General features: G+C 33.7%; 1 protein-coding gene across 5 annotated transcripts in view; it reads right to left on the reverse strand.

Moving 5' to 3' along the window:
- Window positions 1–5,224: 5,224 nt before the first annotated feature.
- Window positions 5,225–25,134, reverse strand: part of LOC128203407 (uncharacterized) — a 67,262-nt gene continuing 47,352 nt past the window's right edge. For all 5 annotated transcript variants that reach the window (XM_052904818.1, XM_052904814.1, XM_052904813.1 and 2 more), the window contains exons 12-24: window positions 24,406–24,451; window positions 24,250–24,295; window positions 23,083–23,176; window positions 22,656–22,704; window positions 20,527–22,540; window positions 18,434–18,636; window positions 17,715–17,842; window positions 17,068–17,177; window positions 15,326–15,741; window positions 14,094–14,368; window positions 11,629–11,853; window positions 9,931–10,027; window positions 5,225–8,195 (exon numbers count right to left, since the gene is read on the reverse strand). In XM_052904818.1, coding sequence (XP_052760778.1) covers window positions 7,051–8,195; window positions 9,931–10,027; window positions 11,629–11,853; window positions 14,094–14,368; window positions 15,326–15,741; window positions 17,068–17,177; window positions 17,715–17,842; window positions 18,434–18,636; window positions 20,527–22,540; window positions 22,656–22,704; window positions 23,083–23,176; window positions 24,250–24,295; window positions 24,406–24,451 — 4,848 coding nt within the window. In that variant the 3' untranslated portion in view covers window positions 5,225–7,050. The remainder of the gene's footprint in view (window positions 8,196–9,930; window positions 10,028–11,628; window positions 11,854–14,093; window positions 14,369–15,325; window positions 15,742–17,067; window positions 17,178–17,714; window positions 17,843–18,433; window positions 18,637–20,526; window positions 22,541–22,655; window positions 22,705–23,082; window positions 23,177–24,249; window positions 24,296–24,405; window positions 24,452–25,134) is intronic.

Raw genomic sequence — 25,134 nt, forward strand, 5'->3', positions numbered from 1 at the left:
TATATGTATGTAGGTAGTAAGGGAAACTTCAACAAATTTGTTTATTTTATAGTTCAAATTTGGCGTTCCATAGAAATATGAGCAGCACGACAAGACTGCAAATCAAGAAAGGTTGCCCCCATCCGTCTAAAACGTCAAATCTTACTCTAAATTATTTTTGCGTAAATCATTTTTTACAAATATATCTATTCCAAAAAACTTGTTTTTTTTTCTCTGAACATTATTTACCGATCAACGGGCCACGGTCAATTGGAATAATCTTGTAGACAAGACCACAAATAATTGCAGACACTAACTATTATCAAATGCCCATAGAGTTAACTCACCCTGCAATTCAAAATTTATTGTACTTCAGGTTGTCTGGAATCGTTTTCAATCGTCGAGCACTCTTGCATGTCGGCATTATTTAAAATATCCTAATAACGGCTTCTTACAACGTGGCATGGCTATAATAAACCCCTGCTATTTTCTTTAGTGTCACATGACCTGAATACTTTAGTGAAATGTGACCTCAAATGATTCATTATTTCTTCCAATTTCCTGGAGAGGTCACGTCTTACAACGATCAACCATTTACTGACTATGATTTATACCATTTTAAGAATGCCAAAACATACAAGTACGTTAACCCGATCCAAGAATTTCTGACATCCAGCTGTTCATTCCCTTCATGCCCCTTGGTTTCTTTAAACATGTTGTGTTGAGATGGACTTGTTCGAAAAAAGCCTTTTCCAAATAATGTCAAATAATTGAATAAACTCCGTTTGCCATGTTCACTGGAACACATATTTTTACGAGACTCTAGGATGTAGTTATGAATCCATATTCGGACTCCCAATGTCTCCTTTGTTAGCAATATGTAATGGTTTATGTATTGGTTGCTGTCATGGGAGGTCGTACACATGCACGTTTCTTTGAATCTCTGTTAGGCGTTGAGTCTCTGAAAGACGTAGAGTCTCTGTAAAAAGTTGAGTTTCTGTTTTGCTTTGAGTTTTAATTGAGCCTCTGTAATGCCTTTTGTTAGACGCTGAGTCTCTGTTAGGCGTTGAGTTTCTGATAGGCATTGATTCTATGTTTAGGGTTGAGTCTCTGTAATGTTTTGAGTTTCTGTTAGGCGTCGAGTCTCTGTTAAGCGTTGAGACTCTTTTATGCGTTGAGTTTCTGATAGGCATCGATCTCTGTTAGGCGTTGAGTCGCTGTTATGCATTGAGTCTCTGTTAGGCGTCAATTCCCAATTGAGTGTTGAGTCTCTGTTAAGCGTTGAGTCTCTTTTAAGCGTTGAGTCTTTGTTATGCTTTTAGTCACTGCAATGCGTTGTTTTTTTGTTAGGCGTTGAGTCTCTGTTAAGCGTTGAGTTTTTTAGGCGTCGAGTCTCTGTTAAGCGTTGAATTTATGTTAAGCGTTGAGTATCTGTAGAGCGTTGAGTCTCTGTAGAGCATTGAGTCTCTTTTATGCGTTGAGATTCTGCTAGGCGTTGAGTCACTGCTCAGCGCTGACTCCTTAGTCAATGTGAAGCGTTGAGCGATGAATCTCAGTTAATCGTTGAGACTCCTTATTATGCGATGAATCTCAAATAGGCGTTGTGTCTCTGATAGTCGTTATGTATGTTTTAAACATAGTCATTGTTAAATATTCGGTTGCCGTGTTCGTCATGTGTAAATCAAAACAAACGCATTTTCATGAGACTTGAAAATCTACCATACGACCAGGTATCAATCCTTCATTGGTTGGCATTTTAAATCCTTAAACAGTGTTATTCATGAATTAGGATTTACATGAAGACTCAATTATGTTTTTTATTAAATTTGGGAATTTGGCCATATCTAACATCCGTTTCGACAATTCGCAAATGGTTTATACTTCAATCATTTTTATTACTAACGATTAATACGTATTTTCAAAATACACACGGTCTCGAACATCTCATTATTGTATTTTATAGTAGATGTGCCACAAACACTCAGGTAAACTGGTAAACTATCAGAAGATGGTTCTACCTTGTAACAGACAGAAGTTTATTTTGACGTACCGTTTGGATCAAAGGACGCCTTCTACTAGTGGTACGGTATAAACCTCTCAATTTCAAGGTGTTTTTGATCAACAAAGAGGTGCGACACTATTGCTATATCTTAGCATTAAGGTTTTGATTAACTGCGAAGTCTACACCTCGGTTAGTGCAAGTTGTTGTCTTTAAGACCTGCCATGTTGTACAACGTCAGCAAATTATTTTTATTTGCAAATGCTTAGAAAATGATAACGAAACATTACGTCAATGAAGTTTTGCATTTATTGAAGTATAGGACATTTCGCTGACTACTCTTTGTAACCCCTTCGCATGTCACACGTGCACAACAGAGTTCTACAAAATAAATGCAGTTAATATTTTGATGAATTTGTCTGTAACAATATCGAAATGTGTTTTTCAAAAGCATTTCTTTCATATTCATTTCGGTCCAAGAAAATTGACGACGTCCTCGAACATATCACCTAGAATGTAATTAAATATATGTACGAAGTTTTAAATTCGCGTAAGAAAAAAGCACCAGAGACAGCAACATCTCAAGCCCTGTTTGAATGCGAGATTTGGGCAGAAATCATTAAGCCTGATACTTTGTCGCATTGGATTATTATTTTCCAATAACTTATTCTGTTTAACTAAAAAGGGGCCTCACTGACAATGTACCGAACATTGTGGTAGATACGTGGTCTGGTGGTAACACACTTGACTTTCAATCCAGGGTTCGCAAGTTCGATTTTCCGCCGCAACACTAAAAGTAAAAATCGCCTTCCTATAGGGACGTTGAATGGGGATCCCGTATGACAATGTTCTACACTGGTGCACATTAAGGAACCAGGATAGCTCTTACCAGGTTTACAATCTGTCTATGCACTATGCTCCAAAACCTCAAATGACATCTTACTAGAGCATTCGCCGAATGGGCGAGGCCCGATTGTGAGTATACTTATGCTTATACGTCAGCTGTACCAAAAAAGTACATATTCATCAATCTTTAAGATTTGTCCAATTCAAAGATAGTTGCCATCTTCGATCTCCCGTTTAAAAGGATGAACAGCACCTGGGTAGAGTAACTTATTTTCGAACAACGCATATAAACAGGAACTATAACATATAACATAGTACATGTGTATAGAGTCCCTGATTTATAAGAATGATAAAAACAATTGAATATACTCTTTTTATTTCAAACTTACAGCAGAAACAAACAAAGAATTAGAGACAAAAACTACATAGACAACAACAGCAACTCGCAAAATAATTACGTATCTCTAGCAAAGAAACATTAACTTCTAACACGGCGTGCTTTATCGAAAAGTAACAAAAATACATTTTTCAAAAATGAAACCTTTGACCTATTACACTGACTCATTCTTTATTAATCTTGTCTTGGTTATTGAAAATGAAACGTTTTAACGGAGTTAAATTCTTAAAAAAAATCATAATGTAAAGTGGTTGATTTCGCCAGTATCGTCTGTTCGCTTTGATGTCATCACCAGAACGCAATGTCAGCATTTGACTTTAATTTGAATATGACGTATTTTTGTTGTTATGTTTTCGTTGTTTGTAATTCAATTGTAGTGCTTTGAGCAACAAAATTGTGAAGAACAAAATGCAAACTCGTCATTTTAAAATTGCTTAAAACCGAGCATTTTAAATGTCTTTGTGTTAAGTGATTCGTCGTTGATGTTCCATTAAAGTCTAGTCTTTTTGGTTTAGTGCCTACAACAAAACGAAAAGATAAAACTGCTAAAAATCCACCACTATGAAACGAAAGCCTTCATCTACTTTTTATCCTTATGCAGTTAAGAAAAATTATCATATTAAGAAACAAAAATATTATTGCGAATTGAATACTATTAAATGGTGAAACTAAACAGAGCCAAACTATTGTGTATACATGTACACACATATATCAAATTATGTTTTCCTTTTTGTAGTCAAAGTCCGTTTAAATGGACAACGTTTTTGGTCAGATATAGACTTTACACTATCATACATTTCTCACTAAAGCTTTATGATTTCTAACATTGTTTTCAAACCTCTAAGACTTGCAACTATTACATAAAATTATTTAATTGACATGACGCTATAATCGATCGTCGGTTATCAAAAGCAACAACAACAAGAAAACAATATATTTACGGTTTTTCCACCTACACAAAATCCTCATTGGTTATTGCAATTGTTCTGACACTTATTATTTGTTTAACCTTACGTGTTTTTCAGTTCGGTAGTTTCAAATACTGGCAAAACATGTGACATTTTGATAGAGCATTTGGTTAACATTGACCAAGACATAATGGCGGCATTGGTCAATACATATGACATTCATACACAGCCTAACCTTCATGGTGCAAATTATAGGTAGCTTAATCGATATAAAATGATTTAATTTCGTTCGGGTTCTTAAGACAATATTTAAACATCTATGAAGTCGTAACGGCGTCATGTCAATTGTTTAAGCTATGTACCTTTACAAACTAAAGCGCACACATATATAATTAGATTTATTATTCAACACGTAATATGCTTTGATTAAGGCAACATAGAACGCTTACGTCGGTATCTTAATAAAACAATCACACATTCATGATTGACCCTACACCAGAACGCCTATAGAGAGTCATTCAGACGAATAAAAACACATCAGAGCAATTTTATTTTCATTGTTATCATATGTCCGGCTATTTTGTTGGCGTCTCGGTAATGGTTTGACCTCACGCAAGTCAAATGGCGACACGCCCAGTAGGTTCGGCGGACAAAAGTGAACAAACGAGACTGCTGAAATTGAATACCATGCCCTAGTTTCTAAAAATGTGAAACAAACTAAGCAATACTCTTTCGGCCACCTGTAAATTTATCAATACAATTTGAATACCGGATTTTAAGGCTGGAAAGATGTATTCGTCCTCTTAAATGTAATATTCGTCGAACCGGCCCGATATGTTTTCGTTTGTCCGTCATTGTTCAATCCGTAAATACATGCAAGCGTTTCGGCGTAAGGTCAATTGAAACAAAACGCAAAAAATCTATATTATAAAACTATATATATATATATATATATATAGATATATATATGCATACCTTCAAAAACACTTCTAATATATTACAATTACATTGTATCACGGTCACATATTGAAATATCCGATTATATAAAAAAATGGACACATCATTTTTGTAATCAAGTTTGAAAAACATAAAGCATGTACTTAGTTTCCCAAATCAATGAAATTGAACAGTACAAACTAATTGAAACTTTTCTGACTACTTGATTGGAACATTAGTATTTTAGACTAATCTGATATAAGGCGGGAAATATTTCACGTCTAAGAAATGTTCTTGAAACCGGCCGCATTTGGGCGTATGGTTAATTGTAAACGAGAAAATGTGCATACAATGTACAAACAGATGTATATATTGTATCGAAGTTGCATTAAACATCCGATAACATAAATAAATGCATATAAAACATATCATTAAACTTTAAATTAATACATTGTGTCAAGGTTATGTATTCAAATATCTGATTACATAGATAAATCTATATATATATTCATGGAGAGTGTGCACATTTTTACAGAGACAGTGCATATCCTTTTTTAAATACGGTTTTAACGTTAACCATAATTCATTGACATGTATTTTAACATGTAACACAGTTGAATAGTGACGTTTAATATAACAACTAACATGAGGGCGTTCAATACATTATATATTATATATATACTGCCATAAGGATTTCCATATGGATGTTTTTACATCAATTCTATGAAAACCTAATGAAAAAGAGTGGCCTTTCTGCCATTTGACCTTAATTATGCATGTACTTGTATACGTCAATAATTTTATTGTTTGATGAGCTTCGAATATGGCATGTTCGAATATTCATTCAGGTCTAAATTAATCAGGGGTAAAACATAGATCAGTGTCGTGTTTGAACGTATATTTAGGATAAGCCAAACCGAGGATCGTTTGTTTTGAATAAATATTTTGATAAGTAATTCCATATTTTTACGATTTCAATTCCAACCTTTGTAGATTTCATATCGAAAATCAATTACATAATATATTAAGTAGGATTCGATAATTGTTGTTGTGTTTTTTTTTATATCAAGCTATGAACATCTTGCAAATAATGGTTATATCAATGAAATGATCATTTGACGATTTTATCTAGTTTGTGATTCCACGATTTCATCTTCACGAGGTCAACTTCATTCATCTTCACGAGGTCAGCTCCATTCAGTCACGATTTTAATCTCACGTATTGTTAATTTCTATCGAGAAACATTCAGATTATATTCAAAGTTGCATTCACATGTTATTGTTGCTGTGCGTTCGCACATAAAACTATGAATATCTTGCAAATAATGGTGAAATCAACGTTATGATCCTTCAACTCTAAAGGTTTGACTTTTAATTTTTGCTTTGGGATTTCACAATTTCAACTTCACGATTTCATCTACATACATTCCTGATTAAATGTCATACATCGAGAAACATTCATATAATATACAAAATTACTTTCATTTATAATTGTTTGTGTGTGTTTTTTTCGTAGATAAAACTATGAAAATCTTCCAAATAATGGACTATAAACGCTATCAAACATATCGAGAAACATTCGCATCATATACAAAGTTCGTATAGTAACTGGTATGCCTTTCTATCATTCTATGCAAATCTTACAAATAATGGCGACATCAGTGTAATGATCTTAAATTTATCAAAAGCTAGACCAATAACAATATCATAAAGGTTATTTTGCTGTCATTAACTTGTGAACATGATATCAGTAAATTGAATACCTTATATATGGTATTTTCATGAAAGTATAATTTTGTAAAATGAATAACATTTCTGACATGCAACAAAAATACATTTGATTAATTTCATTCAAGCTGGGTTTTAAACTTAGTTTTTAGCTGTAAAGTATTCTCTATAAAAAATTCAGCATTTAAAGGAGTAAAGTAAGTTTTCTAAGCTAATTTCCTAAATATCGTCTTTTCAATCACAGCAAGATTCATATCTTATTTATTCAGAGCAGCATTCCACAATCGAAAAAAAAAATACTCGTCTTTTCGTTCCTGTTCCTGTTTCATCAGTTCTGTCAGTTTTTCTTTTCCAATTTTATGTTTCTCTTCGTGTTTTCTATTCTCTTCTTCCCTTTTTTCCATTACGATTTTAAGCTGCTCTTCGTGTTTTCTATTCTGCTCTTTCCGTTTTTCCTTTTCGGTTCTAAGCTGCTCTCTTTGATTTCTATTCTCCTCTTCAAAAACTTCCTTTTCTCTATTAAGTTTCAATTCGTGTTTTTTTACTTGTTCTGTCCATGCTTCTTTTTCCATTCTACGAGTCTCTTCATGATTTCGTTTTGTTTCTTTACTTTTTTCCTCTTCGCTTCTAATAATCTCTTCGTGTTTTCTTTTGTCTTCTTCCCATGTTTCCTTTACACGTCTAAGAATCTCTTCGTGTTTTCTATTTTTTTCTTCCCATGCTTCCTTTTCGCTTGAAAGCTTCTCTTGGTGTTTTCTTTTTTCTTCTTTCCGTTTTTGCTTTTCGCTTCTAAGCTTCTCTTCGTGTTTTCTCTTCTCTTTTTCAAATACTTCCTTTTCGTTAGTTAGCTTCTCTTCGTGTTTTCTTTTCGCTTCTTCCAGTTTTTTCTCTTCAAGTCTATGCCTCTCTTCGTGCTTTCTATTCTCTTCTTCCCTTTTTTCCTTTTCGCTAATAAGCTTTTCTTCGTGTTTTCTATTGGCTTCTTCCCGTTTTTCCTTTTCACGTCTATGCCTCTCTTCAAACTTTATTTTCTCTTCTTCCAATTTTCCCTTCTCGATTGTAAGCTTTTCCTCAAGATCTTCACGTTTTTTATTTTCAAGTCTTTGTATTTCTTCGAGTTTATTATTTGCCTCTTCCTTTTGTCGTCTGCTTTCCTCTTGAAATGCTGAAATTTGATCAAGTAGTTTAATTTGGTCTTCCTTATTTGTTTCAAGAGACGCAATCTTTTTCTGTAGATCTTCTACCTTGTCCTCATGTTCTTTGTCTCGCCTTTCGCGTTCTACATTAAGCTCCATTTGTTGCTCATCCAGTTCATTCTTTTGTTTATCTAAAGCTTTCTGATTGTCTTCTGCCATTTCGATTTTCATTCGTTCCATTGATTCTGCAGTTTCTTCTTTCTCCCCTTAACATAGAAATAATTAACGTTGATCATGTGATGTTTATAACTGTTTTCAAATTGACTCTAACAATAGAAAAACAAACTATGTGGTTATGACATAATAATATCTAGTTTGTCGGTCGGTGACGGGTGTCAAAGTGGTAATATATCATTTCATTGTGATAAACATGACACGTTTCTCACAATTAACCAATAAACGAAACTCATTATGGCGAAATATGGCCTCGTTAATTATTGGCTAAGCTAATATATCAAACTTGTTTAAGGAATAGGCCACCGCATTTGAAGGCACACGAAAAGCTTCTTTTCTTGAATCAACATGTAGGAAAGAATTAATGAAATAAGAAGCCTTGAATATTTGAATTAAATGAATCAACATTTTTATGCGACATTATAAAGCTTCCTGAAAGAGAACCAGTCACATCGCATTCATGTTTTTCTGATGATATCTTTTATTGAAACCCTCTTGGTCATTAACCGCTAAAATCTTTTGACTTAAGGGTATACTATCTAGTCCTAGTTACATTTTTCTCCGTGACTTACCACTCCCGAAACGGATTTATTACCACTGACCTATCAGAGCTTAACTGAATTTACTACTTAATGTTGCTTACATGAGCAATATGTCCTGCGGCATGCTCTGAATATATTGTATAAATGTCGGTCGATTTTGGCTCTTGCGTTATCGAATAGAAGATTTTGTTGTCAAACATTAAAAAAACTTGCTCCAACATTTGAGTCCAATCATTATGAAACATTTTCAGAATGGTAATGTGATTTTAATCAATTAAAATGTAAATCATAGCATCTTTGTTCGAAAATCTTGTTGACAGTGTACGGACCACCTTCGTCCTTCATATATTAATGAATATAAGTAATCAACGCCAGTTTGATCATGAACTGTTTCGGTTCGGTACTAAAAAAGAGGCCAGTAGCTCAAATCATTGAAAAAAGACACATCTTCATAACACTTGGTCGGATTGTTTGGATCGATGAAATATTAATCAGGTATGATTCACTCGATCAAAATGTTTGAATATGATCTTTAAACTAAAGAGGCCAACTTAGAATGAATGTACGGAAAAGGAAATCATCTCCGTCGGTCGAACCTACCAACAATACAAGGAAATAACACTGTCATGTTCAGAAATTTAGAACAAAGGTTAAATATAATGGTCCTCGGTATATTAGAACGGAAAAACATATATCATTAGTTATGGATAATTTTATGGAATGAGCATGACCTTTATGAATCCGATGTACGTTAAGATCATATTTGGATACCCCCATATTATTTTGTAATCATTAAAAGGAGTTAATGAGTTGAGAAATAATTTGTTAAGCATTCACCGACCAATATATAACACACCAACATATTTGTGTTTGAACTATTGCAGAATGGGTCAGTTTAATGATGATTTTGAAATAAAGCACAAAATATATACTGAAATAACATTTTCTCTAAAGTTTTTTAGGTCATTTAATTCATATGAAAGTTATCAGAAGGCAATAATCTTTACATGGTACCAACATGATTTAGAGTTACCAGGCATCAAAATTAAAACTTACAGTTAGTGACACAATTAAACGAAAACTCATTTGTACATAACGGATGCCTTGATACATGTACACTATATAGTGTTTGATTTAAAACCATTGAATACATGTTATAATCAGATGAGTATTATAAAGCAAAGCATCTTTTTATTTGTACAGATACATATTTTAAAAAACTTACTCTTTTTCTGTTCCACACAAAGCTCATCGTCTTTTTCAAGGATCTTGTTTTCATCTGGACCAAGTCGGTTCGCAAAGTTGCTCCAAACTAATCCGACCTAAACATATAATGCACTGTAAACTTCTTGGTCACGTTAGATTCATTGACTTTCTACAAGTTGGATAGAAGCAGTATTAGAAGTGTCAACACATGTAACTTGTTGTTGGCTTATTTTACAGCCAGCAGCCAATTGTATAAAACTGGTTGATTTTTTGGTTTGATCAAGGTCAGCCCAACTGCTGATTGATTGCCCAATTATTATTCACTGTATAACTAATCACGTTATTAATATGAGCCGCATCCCGCAATGTTTGGCCTTTGGGCATACATTTGCTTATATTATTTTATTAGGTATTTGAATTAAGTGACATTTACGGTAATCCTACTTTAATTTGTAAACAAATAAATTGATAAACAAGTTGCAATATTGTTACATTTTTTTGCAAGAATATTCAATAATGTGACGTCCAATTTAGCATTCAAAATGCGCAGAAAGGTCTATAAGGACGTATTTTATAAGTGATAAATACAGTCACTCTTAAATGGAACGGGTGACGCCCGCAAAATATAAACTGACAAATGTCGGCTCGGATGTGATTTTAAAATCAGTGAAGAACCGCCTTTACCAGATAGACAGATCTGCAAAGGCGTTATTCCAAGTGTACGGCGTTTCGTTCAAAAACTGCAAACCTTTTAAATTAATCATCAAATAATACGTAGTTCAAAACATAATTATATATTTTGTAAAATATTGAACCTTTCTAATGTATTACACCTATGAAGATCGTGAACCAAAAAAATCTCATAAGGCCGGACAAACGGTCGTATTCAAGATCAATTGTTAATATATAAAAAATCGTGAGCTACATTCAAAGTCGTCATGGAATTGGCGTAGTTTCAACAACGAAAGATAGTTCAATCCAGGGCAAGGTCAAATAACTGCAAATCTGCACAAATAGGCCAAATTCACCGCATTATCTTCAAAATAAGAAATCAGATATAACGACCAATGTATAAAATCTGAAATAATGACTCCTTATCAAATGAACAGTGCTAGAAAATCCAGTGTTGTTCGACCGTTACCCTGTACATTAACACGTTTATTTTAAAGTGTTTAACTACAGGGCTTGCCCCTGTAGTTTTAGATTGACCATTGTTAAGTTACAGACAGTATACACCTCCTAACCGCTGCAATAATTTTAAAACTGGACCACCAACGTGCTTTCAAATTATTTACAACTGCCCTACAAGGGAAAAACGACTGCTCCTGGCGCCGATATCTTTATTGAACGATCATGGCTTGGAGGAATTCGCTAGTAAAACACTATGTGAAATTATTTAGCCTGACGAACCATTTTAGAGCTTGCTTTTTTTCGGTTTTGCATCAAAGAAATTATTCTAAAAGCTGATCATAAGGCGGTTTAGTTTATTGAAATTGGCCGAGTTGTTGTGGGGAATAATTTATTTGAAATAGAATGTTTGCAATGGACAGGTAAATAAAATAGCTTCTCACGTTGGGCTTACAACAAAATTCAGATATCAAAGCGTTAGGTAAGAATCTTATTCAAATTAAATGAAATTAAGTGATTCTTCGAAATATGTATTTACATCCATATTTCTATGTAAAGAAAACAACACACACCCACAAATAAAGTTTACCTCTCTTGGTTCATAATCAAAAAAAGCTTGCTCGTATTGCTGCCTGGCTGTTTCGACATCTCGTTTGAATTTTTTATGGCCTCCGAGGACATTATAACCTTCGGTCTGCAACCTCGCAAGCAAGTTTCTAATGGATTCCAAGCCAAAAAGTACGTGTTTACAATGTTTCACCAATTCCCCTTCATTTTGTCTTTGAAACTGTTGCCAGAACAAGTCCATTTCCATCTGCAAATCAAAATATTGCCATATGTAAATAATGATAATTAAATGAGTCATAAATATACAAAACCGAGTTAAATCAGAATTGTTTCAAAACATACATATTTGAGTTCTTTCTCAAAAACACGGTAAAGTTTTGTTTGTATTAAGTTTTAAACAAGAACGATATGAACACGACTCTCATTTACTTTCTGTTTCAGAATTGGCAAACCAAACATTTAAATGATATTAAGAAATAAGATAGCTGTATTTGATATTTTAGTTTATCGCTTTCTTGGCTCCAAACGCAGAGCCTGTGATTGTTTAACGTGTAGTGTTGATATGGCGACACGGTGAAGTTCAAAACCTTTGGTCAAATTTTGTGTTAAACTCGTGTTCAAAATTCAAGGACCATATTTTCTTTTAAAAATAGTACGATCTGTTAGAATATGAAATCTTTATCCAATATCAAATCCAATATCTAGTGTCCTGAACATTGCTTCAAAGTCCGGTAAATTTTGAAAATCAAATTGGATAAGTGAACAGTTCGATCTGGATGTTTATCAACTTTGGTTGCTAATGTAGTCAAGGAATGACAATTAATATAAATTGTCATTTTTGAAATTAAAATGCGATTAATCTGAAATGAATCGTTGCAGTTAACATAAGCGCTCGAGACTTTATGTTTTAACTAGATTAGGTTAAAATTGGCATGCAGTAAAATTTGACTGTTTATCAAACTTTCTCTAGATTTTAATTAAGCACATGGTAACTATCCCTTGTTTTAGGTTTTATAAAACCATCACGTATTTTACTGTATTACACATGTTTCATAGAGCATTGCTCTATTTCTTTTGGTTAGAAATATGTTACTCCGAATTTTCGTTTACAAATTTATTGCCAAAAATCTTACTGGCAATATTCTTGCAAATCAAACGTTTGTTTCTAACTTTGTATTTATGATGAAGTTTAATTCAAATAAAATAGTATATTTTGTTTTAAGTTTGAAAGGGTAAGCATGGTATTTCGTCTTGTGTGAAAAACACTTTAAAGTAGGTCAGATCTTTATGTATTACAACTGGAAACGACGCCATGAACATATTGCAAACTATGACGTTATCTTACCGGATATGTCGTTACAATTTAAAAAGAGCAATTATCGTTTAAAGTATAGTGTTTTTACTGTATTTCTAATTAGATATTTTGGTGTTCATTCTACTTCTAAACATATTTAATACGATCAGATGTATCTGTGGTTTTAAATTATTCCGGGTACTTCATTTCTGCAATTCATTTAGCGCGGAATATGAAATTACTTTGTGGTATTCGGATAATCACTAAAGCAGGTGAAACAGGTCAGTGGTTTTTGCTATATTTCACACAAGAAAGCATGACTTTTTGTGTTAAAAAGCAACTGACACTAGACATCATATAATACACAATTTTATTCAACATGTTAAAACTTTTGGCTACTGAGCTTGTTGCTGTAGTTTCACATTAAGTATTGTCCAGGAAAAATGTCATTAAGCTCGCAAAAGGCTCGCTGACTAACTTATTTCTTGAACTTGATGACAAGAGGTCTTTATTATATGACTACTCGTGACAAATTCCTTATCTTATGAACATTTTCGCTTCGTTTGAGAATTTTTTTATAAAAAATGTATTTCCGGTTCGGGTCGAAATTACCTGCCCGAGGACACGTGCGGAAGCCGGAAACAGGGATTACCACGCTTTTCCATGGTTAATATTTCGATCCGGACCACCAACGCATGTTGTTGTGATTTGAAATGTTCAATTTGCGAAAATAATAATGAAGAAAACATATGTTTGTACAGTCTGCCTTAAAGCGAGTACGATTTTTTTCAAATTATCAATATGCATTGAGTTGCACTCAATATAAATCTCCAAATTAAGTTTTAATTAACCACGTCATACTATAAACAATAAGTGGCGTGACACATTTTGAATGGGATGCCAGTCACCGGAAATGCATATCTGGTGTCTGGACATGCTCAAATTAGAGAGAAATTAAGGAATATGTGGAAAACCTTGACCATTTACGGTATTCTACATTGGAATGAAAGGAACGTCTTTTACCGAAACGTTAATTTAATTTGAGCAAGCACGAACATCTTGCTGTTTAAATTATTACATAAGCACTATTTAAATTCGTAAGCGGACATGTAAGTGTGACAGCCTAACAACGGGATCTCTGCAATGTTGCAACTGCAACTGAATATGCAAATTTGTAAAAATGTATTACAAACCTGAGCTTTTCTTTCAACAACATTTGCAACATCCTTGATAGCTTTTGTACGCATGTATTCAAGCGCAGTCCACCGGGTGTCTGTGAAATGTATATCAAGCAATTTTGATGGCTGTGGCAACTGTAACTCCTCCATTTTTGATCGAAACATGTTCATGCATTCTTCTTTAACTCTTTGATTTTCGATTTTAGCAACCGTTGCAAATGCATCGTCAACATCAGGCACAGCTCCATTTGCAAGGGCATCTACATAATTTCTGGCTAGCGTGGCAAACACTGCAAACACAAACCCTTTATGAATAAAGACAATTTGCATCCAATATGTAAAGAAATATAAGACAATGTTTAGGGTATAAGCTTCACATTAAAAACTTTATCTTAAGTTTGTGAAAGTTATGGATTTCAAAATGTTTTGGTATCTGTTTGCTATATATTCAACTTTGATATTCTTTTAAGGATGTTACTTTCTAATGAAAGTACTTGACTTAAACGGAAACATAGATAACAATGAGGAGGATGTGCACTGTGAAATAAATATAACGGTTAGTTCCATTGTTTCAGAAGAGCCTTTCCTTGTGCTTTAATTCCTTAAAAAATATTATGCCCAGAGCATTACGTAACAAGTACTTGACGATTAAACAATAACAATGTGACGTGGGAAAAATTATTCCCCCCCCTTGAGCTATTATTTGCTATAAACAAAACTGTCATAGGGACAACTCAGAACGTACTAAAAGGTAATCATCAATATAATGTTTAAGAAGTTGTACATTGTGCTCAAACACGATCAAAACAAGAGATATCCCCTTTTTTGAGTTTCTTCAAACACACTTGGAAAGAAATTTCTTTGCATTGTTTTTTCTCTTTTCCCTATTTACTATTACTGTTATTATAATTATTATTATTATTATTATTATTATTATTATTATTATTATTATTATTATTATTATTATTAATATTATTATTATTATTATTATTATTGTTATTAAATATATAATTTTTTTAGCAGAACTCGGAAACAACTTCAAGGCATGCAATGAACTTGGAACATTGATAGATGGCATTATGTAGTTATGTACCATGCAGTTACTTCAGCTAGGGCACTTTACTGTCCGCATCTATCTTCCCTTGTTAATTTCAACAGAAAACTGTCCCAGAGCATGACTAAAAACAATTTGGCCTTTTGAAAACAACATTTTTATGTATTGTTTGAAATTGTTTTAAATTTCTTACTTGATCCGTTGACTGGTTTGCTAACTTCGAGTTGCTTTGGTTCCTGGCAGTAGATATATGACAATAATTTTGTAGTAACTTTCTGAAAATTTGGGGAAAGGTCTTGAAAAGTGAGGCTTTCTATGTTTTCCAAAACGTCGCCAGGGCGAGGGAATGCAAAACATCTCCGTCTGCCTTTCGGAAAGAATTTTCGGATGGATTCACGGACTTTATTGAAAGAAGCACCTTTTCCCGTTTTACTCTCTAGGCCCTGTTCAAGGTATTCGTCTTCTGTGATTTTCCGACCATTTTTGATCAATTTCACATCGAAATCTCTCAAAGCCAGCACAAATCCAGGAAGTACGCATTGCAAAAGACTGTTGTCTTCATCACACCTTCCGCCAAATTTGACGGTTTTAGACATTTCAGAAACAAATCTGACCCATTAAGGTGAAAAAACAGCACCGAGTAATGTTTTGAATAGTCAATAATTGAGCAGCTCAAACAGCTTGCTTTTAGAGCACTACTTGTAAACAGTTTGTTCAACAAGAAATTAAAAGAAAACAACAGGAAAGTTCTAGAGTCCTCAGGTAACACTTAACTAAGTTATTTACCTTTACTTCTATTGCATATTTAGAACAATTTTAAAAAAAACACTGCTGTTCTTATAATCCTCGTTAACTGATGTTCAGGCTTTTAAATATAAACCAAACGAAGGTTAAGTGATCAAAATCTTTTCATTTGCTTTTTGAAAAAAAAAATCATCAGTTTCTAATATCTTAATCCTTGTTTTAACAATTTAGCAGTCAATAATTGATTAATTCATCCACGTCCAAACATGCTCTAGCAATTCTAACCAATGGAGAAATCAATAAAGCATAAGACAGAGACAAAGGAATATGGGCAACCAAAGACGGACAACTTACAATTTAAAGGTTAAAAATATCCCGCTTGTCATAAAGTTTTATGATCAATTTGTTATCTTTTTTATCAAAATGATAAATAATAAATATTTGATCGGACGTGTTTGATAATTACGTTTTAATTCTGAAGGGTATATTAATTTAATATTTTCTGTAAATGAGGAATTATTCTACCTAATAGTGTTGTTAATTTTTTTAGAAACCACAAGATCTCCAGACTTGAGATGTATTCACTCTCGTAACAAAATAAATACAGGTAAAGTTGTATTAGAAATACCTTAAAACTAATTGATAGGCCATAATATATTTATTCCAGAGTTCTCAAATACTTCATTACAATACCTTAACATGCGTTTTTATTGCAGTTAAACAAGATGTAAGTAACACAGAAACTTGTTACGTTGAACAAGAGATTGAATTTACTTTAAATCGTGTTTGTTGTGAATTTTAGGGTTCGGGTGTATTGTTGTGATTTCTTGTGATCTTCATTCAACACTACTTGAAATTAAGCATTGGCCTCAATATGTTTTTTTTATTATTCTAATTAAATTAAGTTCGCTAGAATGTTAGTAGATTGTTATTCATAAAAGAGTAAATTTACAAGACTAATTTAGGATGCGTTCGTACCCGTTGTGCTTTATAGATATTATTTGAAATAAAGTAAACCGTCCGTATGTGATACATCTCTGTTTTAATGAGATCTCAGCGCGAATATTTTACATTATAATTACTTTGGAAAATGACTTAGTACAAATTTCTGAATATTTTTAATTGATTTTCACGTAATTATACGTAAAACGCAACGTATAAAATCAAACATATAGTTCATCAAAAGGATACGTGAGTTTATTCAAAGCATCCTGGTCCAACTGTCCTTTCATATTGTACACTAGGGTGCTGCACAGCAGTGTAGCAAGTGTGAAAATGCGGTTGTCGTGGTTCGAATCCCCCTGCAATCCGTATGATGCCATTTTTAACATTAACACCAATGGCAGACAAGTTGAATAAGTTGTCTGGTTAATCGCCGTTATCGCTCTGAATAGCTAAGTTTGTACCCCAAAAACTATCTTTCAAGATGTTTAATCCACCCTTATTCTGTTGAATTTTATTTTCAGTAACACACTGTTGTACGAGAAAATATTAAAATAAACACTGTTTGAAATTGAGTCAAAGAATTTTCGTAAGCCTGACGAAGCCTGGCCAAACAAAAATCTTTAGTGATCAGTGAACAATATAAATTTAGAGAACAACAAATACTCTTAGTATACCACATGCTTTATAAACGCGACATTGAAATGACTGTCCGACGAACAAAACCTATTTTATATGCCCCCCGTACTCCTTAAAGAGTAGGGGAATAAGTTGAAAGGTACTGCAATCCAAAGAAATTTATTTCGACCACAAGTATAACATATTCAATTGTTTGAAACCATACATGTTTTCGCCTGTTAATAAGACTTAACATCAGGAACCTGAATTGTATCTACCTTTTCAATGTCTCCCAATCCTTCCGTGTCCAGAAGTATTAGAACTGTGTCCTTCTGTTCTGGATGATCTTTGCACCAAACCCAGATGCCTTTCGTTGTTGACTCTATTGTGTCACCGAGTACAAAACCTGCATCATATTGATTCTATAATTTATATATCATTCTTATAATTATTGCTTAATACAATGCAAACTATAGCAACAATAACATGGTGGGACCATGACAAAGGGAACTATCGCATAAAATTTTATAACTAACGAAGCAACGATATTTAGTATATGACTCGAGGACGCACCACCTCTTCTTAAGAGAAGATTCATTCGAGACAAACTTTCTTTTTGTAACGCCACTTTTAAACTCACAGCCTCATTTTAGAACTATTTACACCTGAATCAATTGGAGCAAGTTGACAAAACCCCGTTATAAAGCCGACAATTAGTACTGATAAAGTTTTTTGCATTTGTACAAACTAATAAAGATAAACCATTATCAAAATATTATACCTAATATACGTGTACTATTGTTCTGAATAACAGTGTGGGGAAACGTCTTCAGTAGAATATAAAACGGTTTAACTACGCGCATTATAACTGCATTAAGCAAACCATTGGTATATAAAAGAAAAGTGATATCATTTATTTATTTTTTTCTACACAGAACATTATGTGTACCTATGTCAACGGATCATCATGTACAGATTGATGAGATTCAATAATTACCTGTTTGTTCGTTAGCAATTCGATTCATCAAAAATGATTTTCCTGTTCTATATAATCCCGCAATTGCCACGACGACACACGGTTTGTCTATGTGGGAAATCTCGTCAAGGACATCATTACAGACTTTGAGTGTATTGTCTTCGCTTGCGCAAATAAGGCATTGGGGTTTCTTGAAGACGCTGGAATAGCGTGTTGACAGATGCCTGAATAGTATAAAGTTCTTCTTTGATGCTGTGTTTAAAATTACTTTTGGTACATTTCATGTGTGTTTTTTCCCAAACGTGTTGTATCAAGCCATCTTTTTATGCATTAACATTGTTGGATCTCAATTGAACTTGTCAATGTCCTGATTTATATGCATAATATATGTTTAAAGAGCATTCATCTAACGTTGGTATTGTAAGTTGAAGAATAATTTATAACCCACTTTGGTGGGTTTTCTTATTGTTGTTTTCTTTGCCAGCCTTTATTCGATATAACATTATTATATTCAATGTCAATGTTAAGGGCCGGTAGCAATTCAAAAGTGGGTGGGGAAGGTCAAAAATTAAAACGTTTAAAAATGGTTGTTTTATTTAGATTTGAGAAACGATCTTTTTTGGGGTTGAAACAAATTTAAAAGATTTTATCAGATTATGGATCAAAACGCATTCACATTATGACGAAAAAGTCTGTCGACATAAGTACTTCGTTATTATGTCAAAATGCCACAGAATACTTATCCAACATTGTCTTGAAAGATCTTGATAATATTTTGTCAAATAAGAATGTTATTCAGAAAAAAAATGAATTTTCCCGGATGAAATTCATTTCCGGGTTACAAAAATGCATATATCTTTTTAAAAAAAGCTCCAATCAACACAAACCCACATGCATTGTTGATGGGGCAGTCCCGATAAATTTGACTAACAAACATATTATTTTTGCTTTACGACATTTCCGGGAAAGCGTAAATGCTTTTTGAATGGAAATCTAACAAAATATTATTTCGTAAAAAATGTTCAACTCCTAATTACTGCTTTTCATGTTGCATCGGATATATGTGTCATGCTTGTTAAATATTGAACCTCAAAACTACATAGAAGTTGAGTTTTTCAATCTTTTAGATTTTTGGTCCTTCAATTGACTTTTTCATCGCTGCAGACCCTTAACGACAATAGTTTATACAATTTTTATCGAGGGCTACTTAAAAGCGGCGTCACTTAGAAGTTGCAACGCTTAGTTAGCCCGAGTCCCCCCTCACACCCTCCATAAAACAACAACGCTTTTTTAAATGTTACGTGGGTAAAGGAGGTTCTCTCAAAAAAGTGATGGCTTTCTGTTTAAACTTTTGGCTACTGAACTTGTTTCTGTGGTTTTTCATATAAATATTTATACCCTCTTATATTACTCAAGATGGCTATTTTTATTTATCTAGTTTGACTATACTTTACTCTTTTCAATGCATATTCTGAGGGATTTAGAAGTGATACCGATAGCCTAATTAAAATTATAATGTTTTATATGTATTAGTGATCGCAGTGCCAATCGAAATGATAGAAGTACCAAAGAATTGAGGGACAATCATGTGGCTGCCACAAGAAGAGCTCCAAGCAATGCAAATCATCATGGTAGCAAAAATACATGGATTTCTATCGATTCGGCAGTTAAAGTAGGAATATCTAACATATGTAAAGAAAGCATTATGTAAACCGAACGACCTATTTTTTAACATTTACCCTGACAAAAAATAACTTACCTTAGATTGAAATTCTCCATAGAGGAAATGACTCACAACTAAACATGTATAATGTTAAACGCATTTTATGATTAAGGTTTGTGAGATAAAATCTTAACAAAACATAAAATCACTAAGAAAAAATATAGAACGTATGTATATTTCCGATGTGCAACAAGCGTGTATCGATAAATTCGCGAAGAAGTGCAAGGTAAGCGTATTTGATTTACATTAAACAATATTACTATTATATAGTCATTCAAAGTATGTGAAATTGAAGGCGCCGGTATTTCACAAACCGCTAGTATAAAGGGATTGCTAGTCTGTTAGTTAAAGCTACGGATACAAAATATGATCGTTTTTATAGAACACTTACACATTTCTTGTAATCGATTCTTCTTGTGGTATCGGTTGTGATGGATCTTCTTGAGGTATCGGTTGGGATTGATCTTCTTGTGGTATCAGTTGTGACAGATCTTCTTGTGGTACCGGTTGTGATTGATCTTCTTGTGTTATCGGTTGCGATGGATGTTCTTGTTGTATCGGTTGTGATGGATGTTCTTGTGTAATCGGTTGTGATGGATCTTTTTGTTGTATCGGTTGTGATGGATGTTCTTGTGTTATTTGTTGTGATGGATCTTCTTGCGGTATCAGTTGTGATGGATCTTCTTGTGGTATCGGTTGATATGGATCTTCTTGTGGTATCGGTTGTGATGGATCTTCTTGAGTTATCAGTTGTGATGGATCTTCTTGTGGTATCAGTTGTGATGGATATTCTTGTGGTATCGGTTGTGATGGATGTTTTTGTTGTATTGGTTGTGATGGATGTTCTTGTGTAATCGGTTGTGATGGATCTTTTTGTTGTATCGGTTGTGATGGATGTTCTTGTGATATCTGTTGTGATGGACCTTCTTGCGGTATCAGTTGTGATGGATCTTCTTGTGGTATCGGTTGATATGGATCTTCTTGTGGTATCGGTTGTGATGGATCTTCTTGAGTTATATGTTGTGTTGGATCTTCTTGTGGTATCGGTTGTGATGGATATTCTTGTGGTATCGGTTGTGATGGATCGTCTAGTGTTATCGGTTGTGATGGATCTTCTTGTGTAATCGGTTTTGATGGATCTTCTTGTGGTATCGGTTGTGATTTTTCTTCTTGTGTTTTCGGTTGTGATGGATGTTCTTGTGGTAACGGTTGGGATGTATCTTCTTGTGGTATCGGTTGTAATGGATATTCTTGTGTTATGGATTGTGATGGATCTTCTTGTGGTATCGGTTGGGATGGATCTTCTTGTGGTTTCTGTTGTGACGGATCTTCTTGTGGTATCGGTTGTGATGGATCTTCTTGTGTTATCCGTTGTGATGGATCTTCTTGTGGTATCGGTTGTGATGGATCTTCTAGTGTTATCGGTTGTGATGGATCTTCTTGTGGTATCGGTTGTGATGGATCTTCTTGTGGTATCGGTTGTGATGGATCTTCTTGTGTTATCTGCTGTGATGGATCTTCTTGTGTTATCGGTTGTGATTGATCTTCTTGTTGTATCGGTTGTGATGGATCTTCTTGTGATATCGGTTGTGATGGATCTTCTTGTGGTATCGGTTGGGATGGATCTTCTTGTGGTATCGGTTGTGATGGATCTTCTTTTGTTATCGGTTGTGATGGATCTTCTTGTGGTATCGGTTGTGATGAATCTTGTGTTATCGGTTGTGATGGATCTTCTTGTGGTATCGGTTGTAAAGGAACTTCTTCTGTTATCGGTTGTGATGGACCTTCTGGTGGTATTGGTTGGGATGGATATTCTTGTAGTATCGGTTGTGAATGATCTTCCTGTGGTATCGGTTGTGATGGATCTTCTTGTGTTATCGGTTGTGATTGATCTTCTTGTAGTATCAGTTGGGATGGATCTTCTTTTGTTATCGGTCGTGATGGGTCGTCTTGTGTTATCGATTGTGATGGATCTTCTTGTGGTATCGGTTGTGATGGATCTTCCTGTGGTATCGGTTGTGATGGATCTTCTTGTTGTATTGGTTGTGATGAATATTCTTGTGGTATCGGTTGGAATTGATCTTCTTGTGGTATCGGTTGTGATGGATCTTCTTGTGGTATCGGTTGTGCTGGATCTTCTTGTGGTATCGGTTGGGATGGATCTTCTTGTGGTATCGGTTGTGATGGCTCTTCTTGTGTTATCGGTTGTGATGGATCTTCTTGTGTTATCGGTTGTGATTGATCTTCTTGTGGTATCAGTTGGGATGGATCTTTTTTTGTTGTCGGTTGTGATGGATTTTCTTGTGGTATCGGTTGTGATGGATCTTCTTGTGGTACCAGTTGTGATGGATCTTCTTGTTGTACCAGTTGTGATGGATCTTCTTGTGGTATCGGTTGTGATGGATCTGAAATAAAACAAATTTTTTTTTGGTTACTTAAGTACAAAATTCACTGATTTTATTATTATGTACAGAAAGTACTCCCATCTTTGACCTCTTTTTTCACAAGACATGTACTTACCAGGTCCTTTCAGAGGCGGAACTGGATTCGGATTGTCTGTCTTTTTTGTCTGAAATAGTTTCGTACACTGGAAGCATAAACAATGATACGCCTCGAAGGAATTCAGCCAACATAAAGACGTAGTGTGGCTTTAATTCGATGATTTAAAAGACAACTGCTGTTTATGCAAATGCATTAAGTTCAAAATCAAAAATATAAGAAAGTAAGATATATGGTTTATGATTTTCAAAAAAAAAACATCCTGAAACATATCAGTTTTAATAACAGTACAAGATCGACATTTTTTACACATTTGCTGGTATAAGTATTCGAAGATTCGATTGTTAACAAAATAGTTTTTTTCTGTCTGAAAACAACATATTGTTGCACTGATATTTTGTAGTTTGAGAAACGTTCTTTGTTTTAAGAACAGACGAAAATATTCTACCTGTGATAGCTCCTCCTTGCTAGATTGATCAAATGGTTCAGAATCCCTGCTGGCAGGCAAAACAGAAGGGTTTTCCTTCGAAGTATTATTAGGTCTTAAAATACAGCAAAGAAAATTAGTGTCAATCTTTCAAGTTATTTATTTTTTCAATATAGTTTGACTTTATTTTGAAGTCTCTTGCGAAAGAACTTAATAAACTAGGACATATAACATCATTACTTCTATAACGTTGCGTTGAATAATTGCCCCGTAACAGCCTATTTTGGTTCATTTGGAAGATCATCTCACTTACGGTAATCCCAACATGTATCGTTAAAAACCATGAATGCGTATCAGAAACTTTCGTTCTGACCCTTGATATGTCAAAAAGAAAGCAAATTTGTTTTGTCCGCTTTCTTACTTGAGCATTTTTATCGAATCTCCCAAATTTGGTGTCAATATTAATGGGCAAAATATATTTATTTGTTTCGGAAAATTACCGGATCACTATATCAACTTTAGAGTTATGACCAAATCCAATCCTCACCAAGTTTGATCATATGAATATGCATAACATCTGAACTGTTTCAGTAAAGAACGTCTTTACACTCTACATGTAGGTTATTACGTACAACCCTTTAACCAAATTTACATATTATGCTTCCTTACATATTTTGTGTCCTACTTTTGCTAAACTTAATGGCAATGTATGTAGACATCACATTTTGCACAAGTTTGATAGCGAGACATAATACAACATCCTCTTTGGAGTGATTGGCCTTATATTTCTTATGTTTGACCACCTCTAAAGACATAAAAAACCATTTTGCTGCGCATAAGGGTGAAGTCAAATGCAACAACAATTTGTATGTGAGATTGATTAGTGGTAAAAACACCGAACAAGTGTGTCTTACACATAGCATACCACCTCGTTCTCGCGCAACATTGTTCAAACGATAGTGATTAATATATTCTTGTAATAACTTGTTTTAACGTCGACGTAAATTAATTTAAATCTAACAAAACAGAAAAAAACATCGATTGATTTATTAATTTATTACCGAACAAAAACAGACAAAAACAACCAAAACTATTTTACCAAAAAACATGACACTCTCGTCAACAATTTATGATGTAAGTGCTAGTTTTACTATGGACGTGCACAATGATTATCTTAAATGCACGTACCTTTTATGAGATGACAATTCTCCTTCAATTGATAACGACATTGGATCTAAAATAAACCATGAAATAAAAAATTCATATCACATTTCATCAAAGTCCTGGTTATGTATATAATGTATTTCTAGATTGTATATATTGTTCAACAAAATATGTACTTACCCAGACTATTGGGCGGGTCATTATTTGGATCATCTATCACACTAGTCTGAAAAGGTATCAAACACCAGTACCATGATATCTAAAATAACGATCGAATGGAATTTAGACATCAAAACAACGTCGTGTGGGTATAATTCGTTGGCTAATACACAACATTTGCAAGTATGTTGTGTAAGCAAATGTTTTTACGATAACAATCAAAATTTAAAAAGAAAAATAATACAAATGTAACGCCACTATTTACCAATTATGAATCATCTTGATGCAAATCACTTTAAAATATAGTCATTTTTCTATGTAAGACGTTCGTTTAATTATAACGTAACTGTTAGTATAATTATTCAGAGATATACTCCTTAAGTATGTTTTTTTTAAGATCAGAATTGCTTTCGCAAACATATTTTTGGTTTTGGCCTTCTCTATCAACTTATGACCTTGGAAAAACCCTTAAAGTTGTTTGCATAACTGCTTTAAACATTTTAAAAATAAGAACCAAAAATGCGCTAAAATGCAACGTGGTTTGTTAGCTTAAATTTTGAAAGTTAAGCACTCAATTTTATGATACGTATTCGCGTCTCAAAGACAGACGAAAAGCCAAATTTAAAACCGACATAAACATATTGAAATATATCATTTTTCAAGTCATTTTCCGAATCAATGTTTGATAAAATATTTATACTTTTGAATTCATAACAATTGTCCAGATCTATATATTTTTTAATATCGTAC

Source organism: Mya arenaria, chromosome 9, assembly GCF_026914265.1.
Source record: "Mya arenaria isolate MELC-2E11 chromosome 9, ASM2691426v1".
In the NCBI taxonomy this organism is placed as follows: domain Eukaryota; kingdom Metazoa; phylum Mollusca; class Bivalvia; order Myida; family Myidae; genus Mya; species Mya arenaria.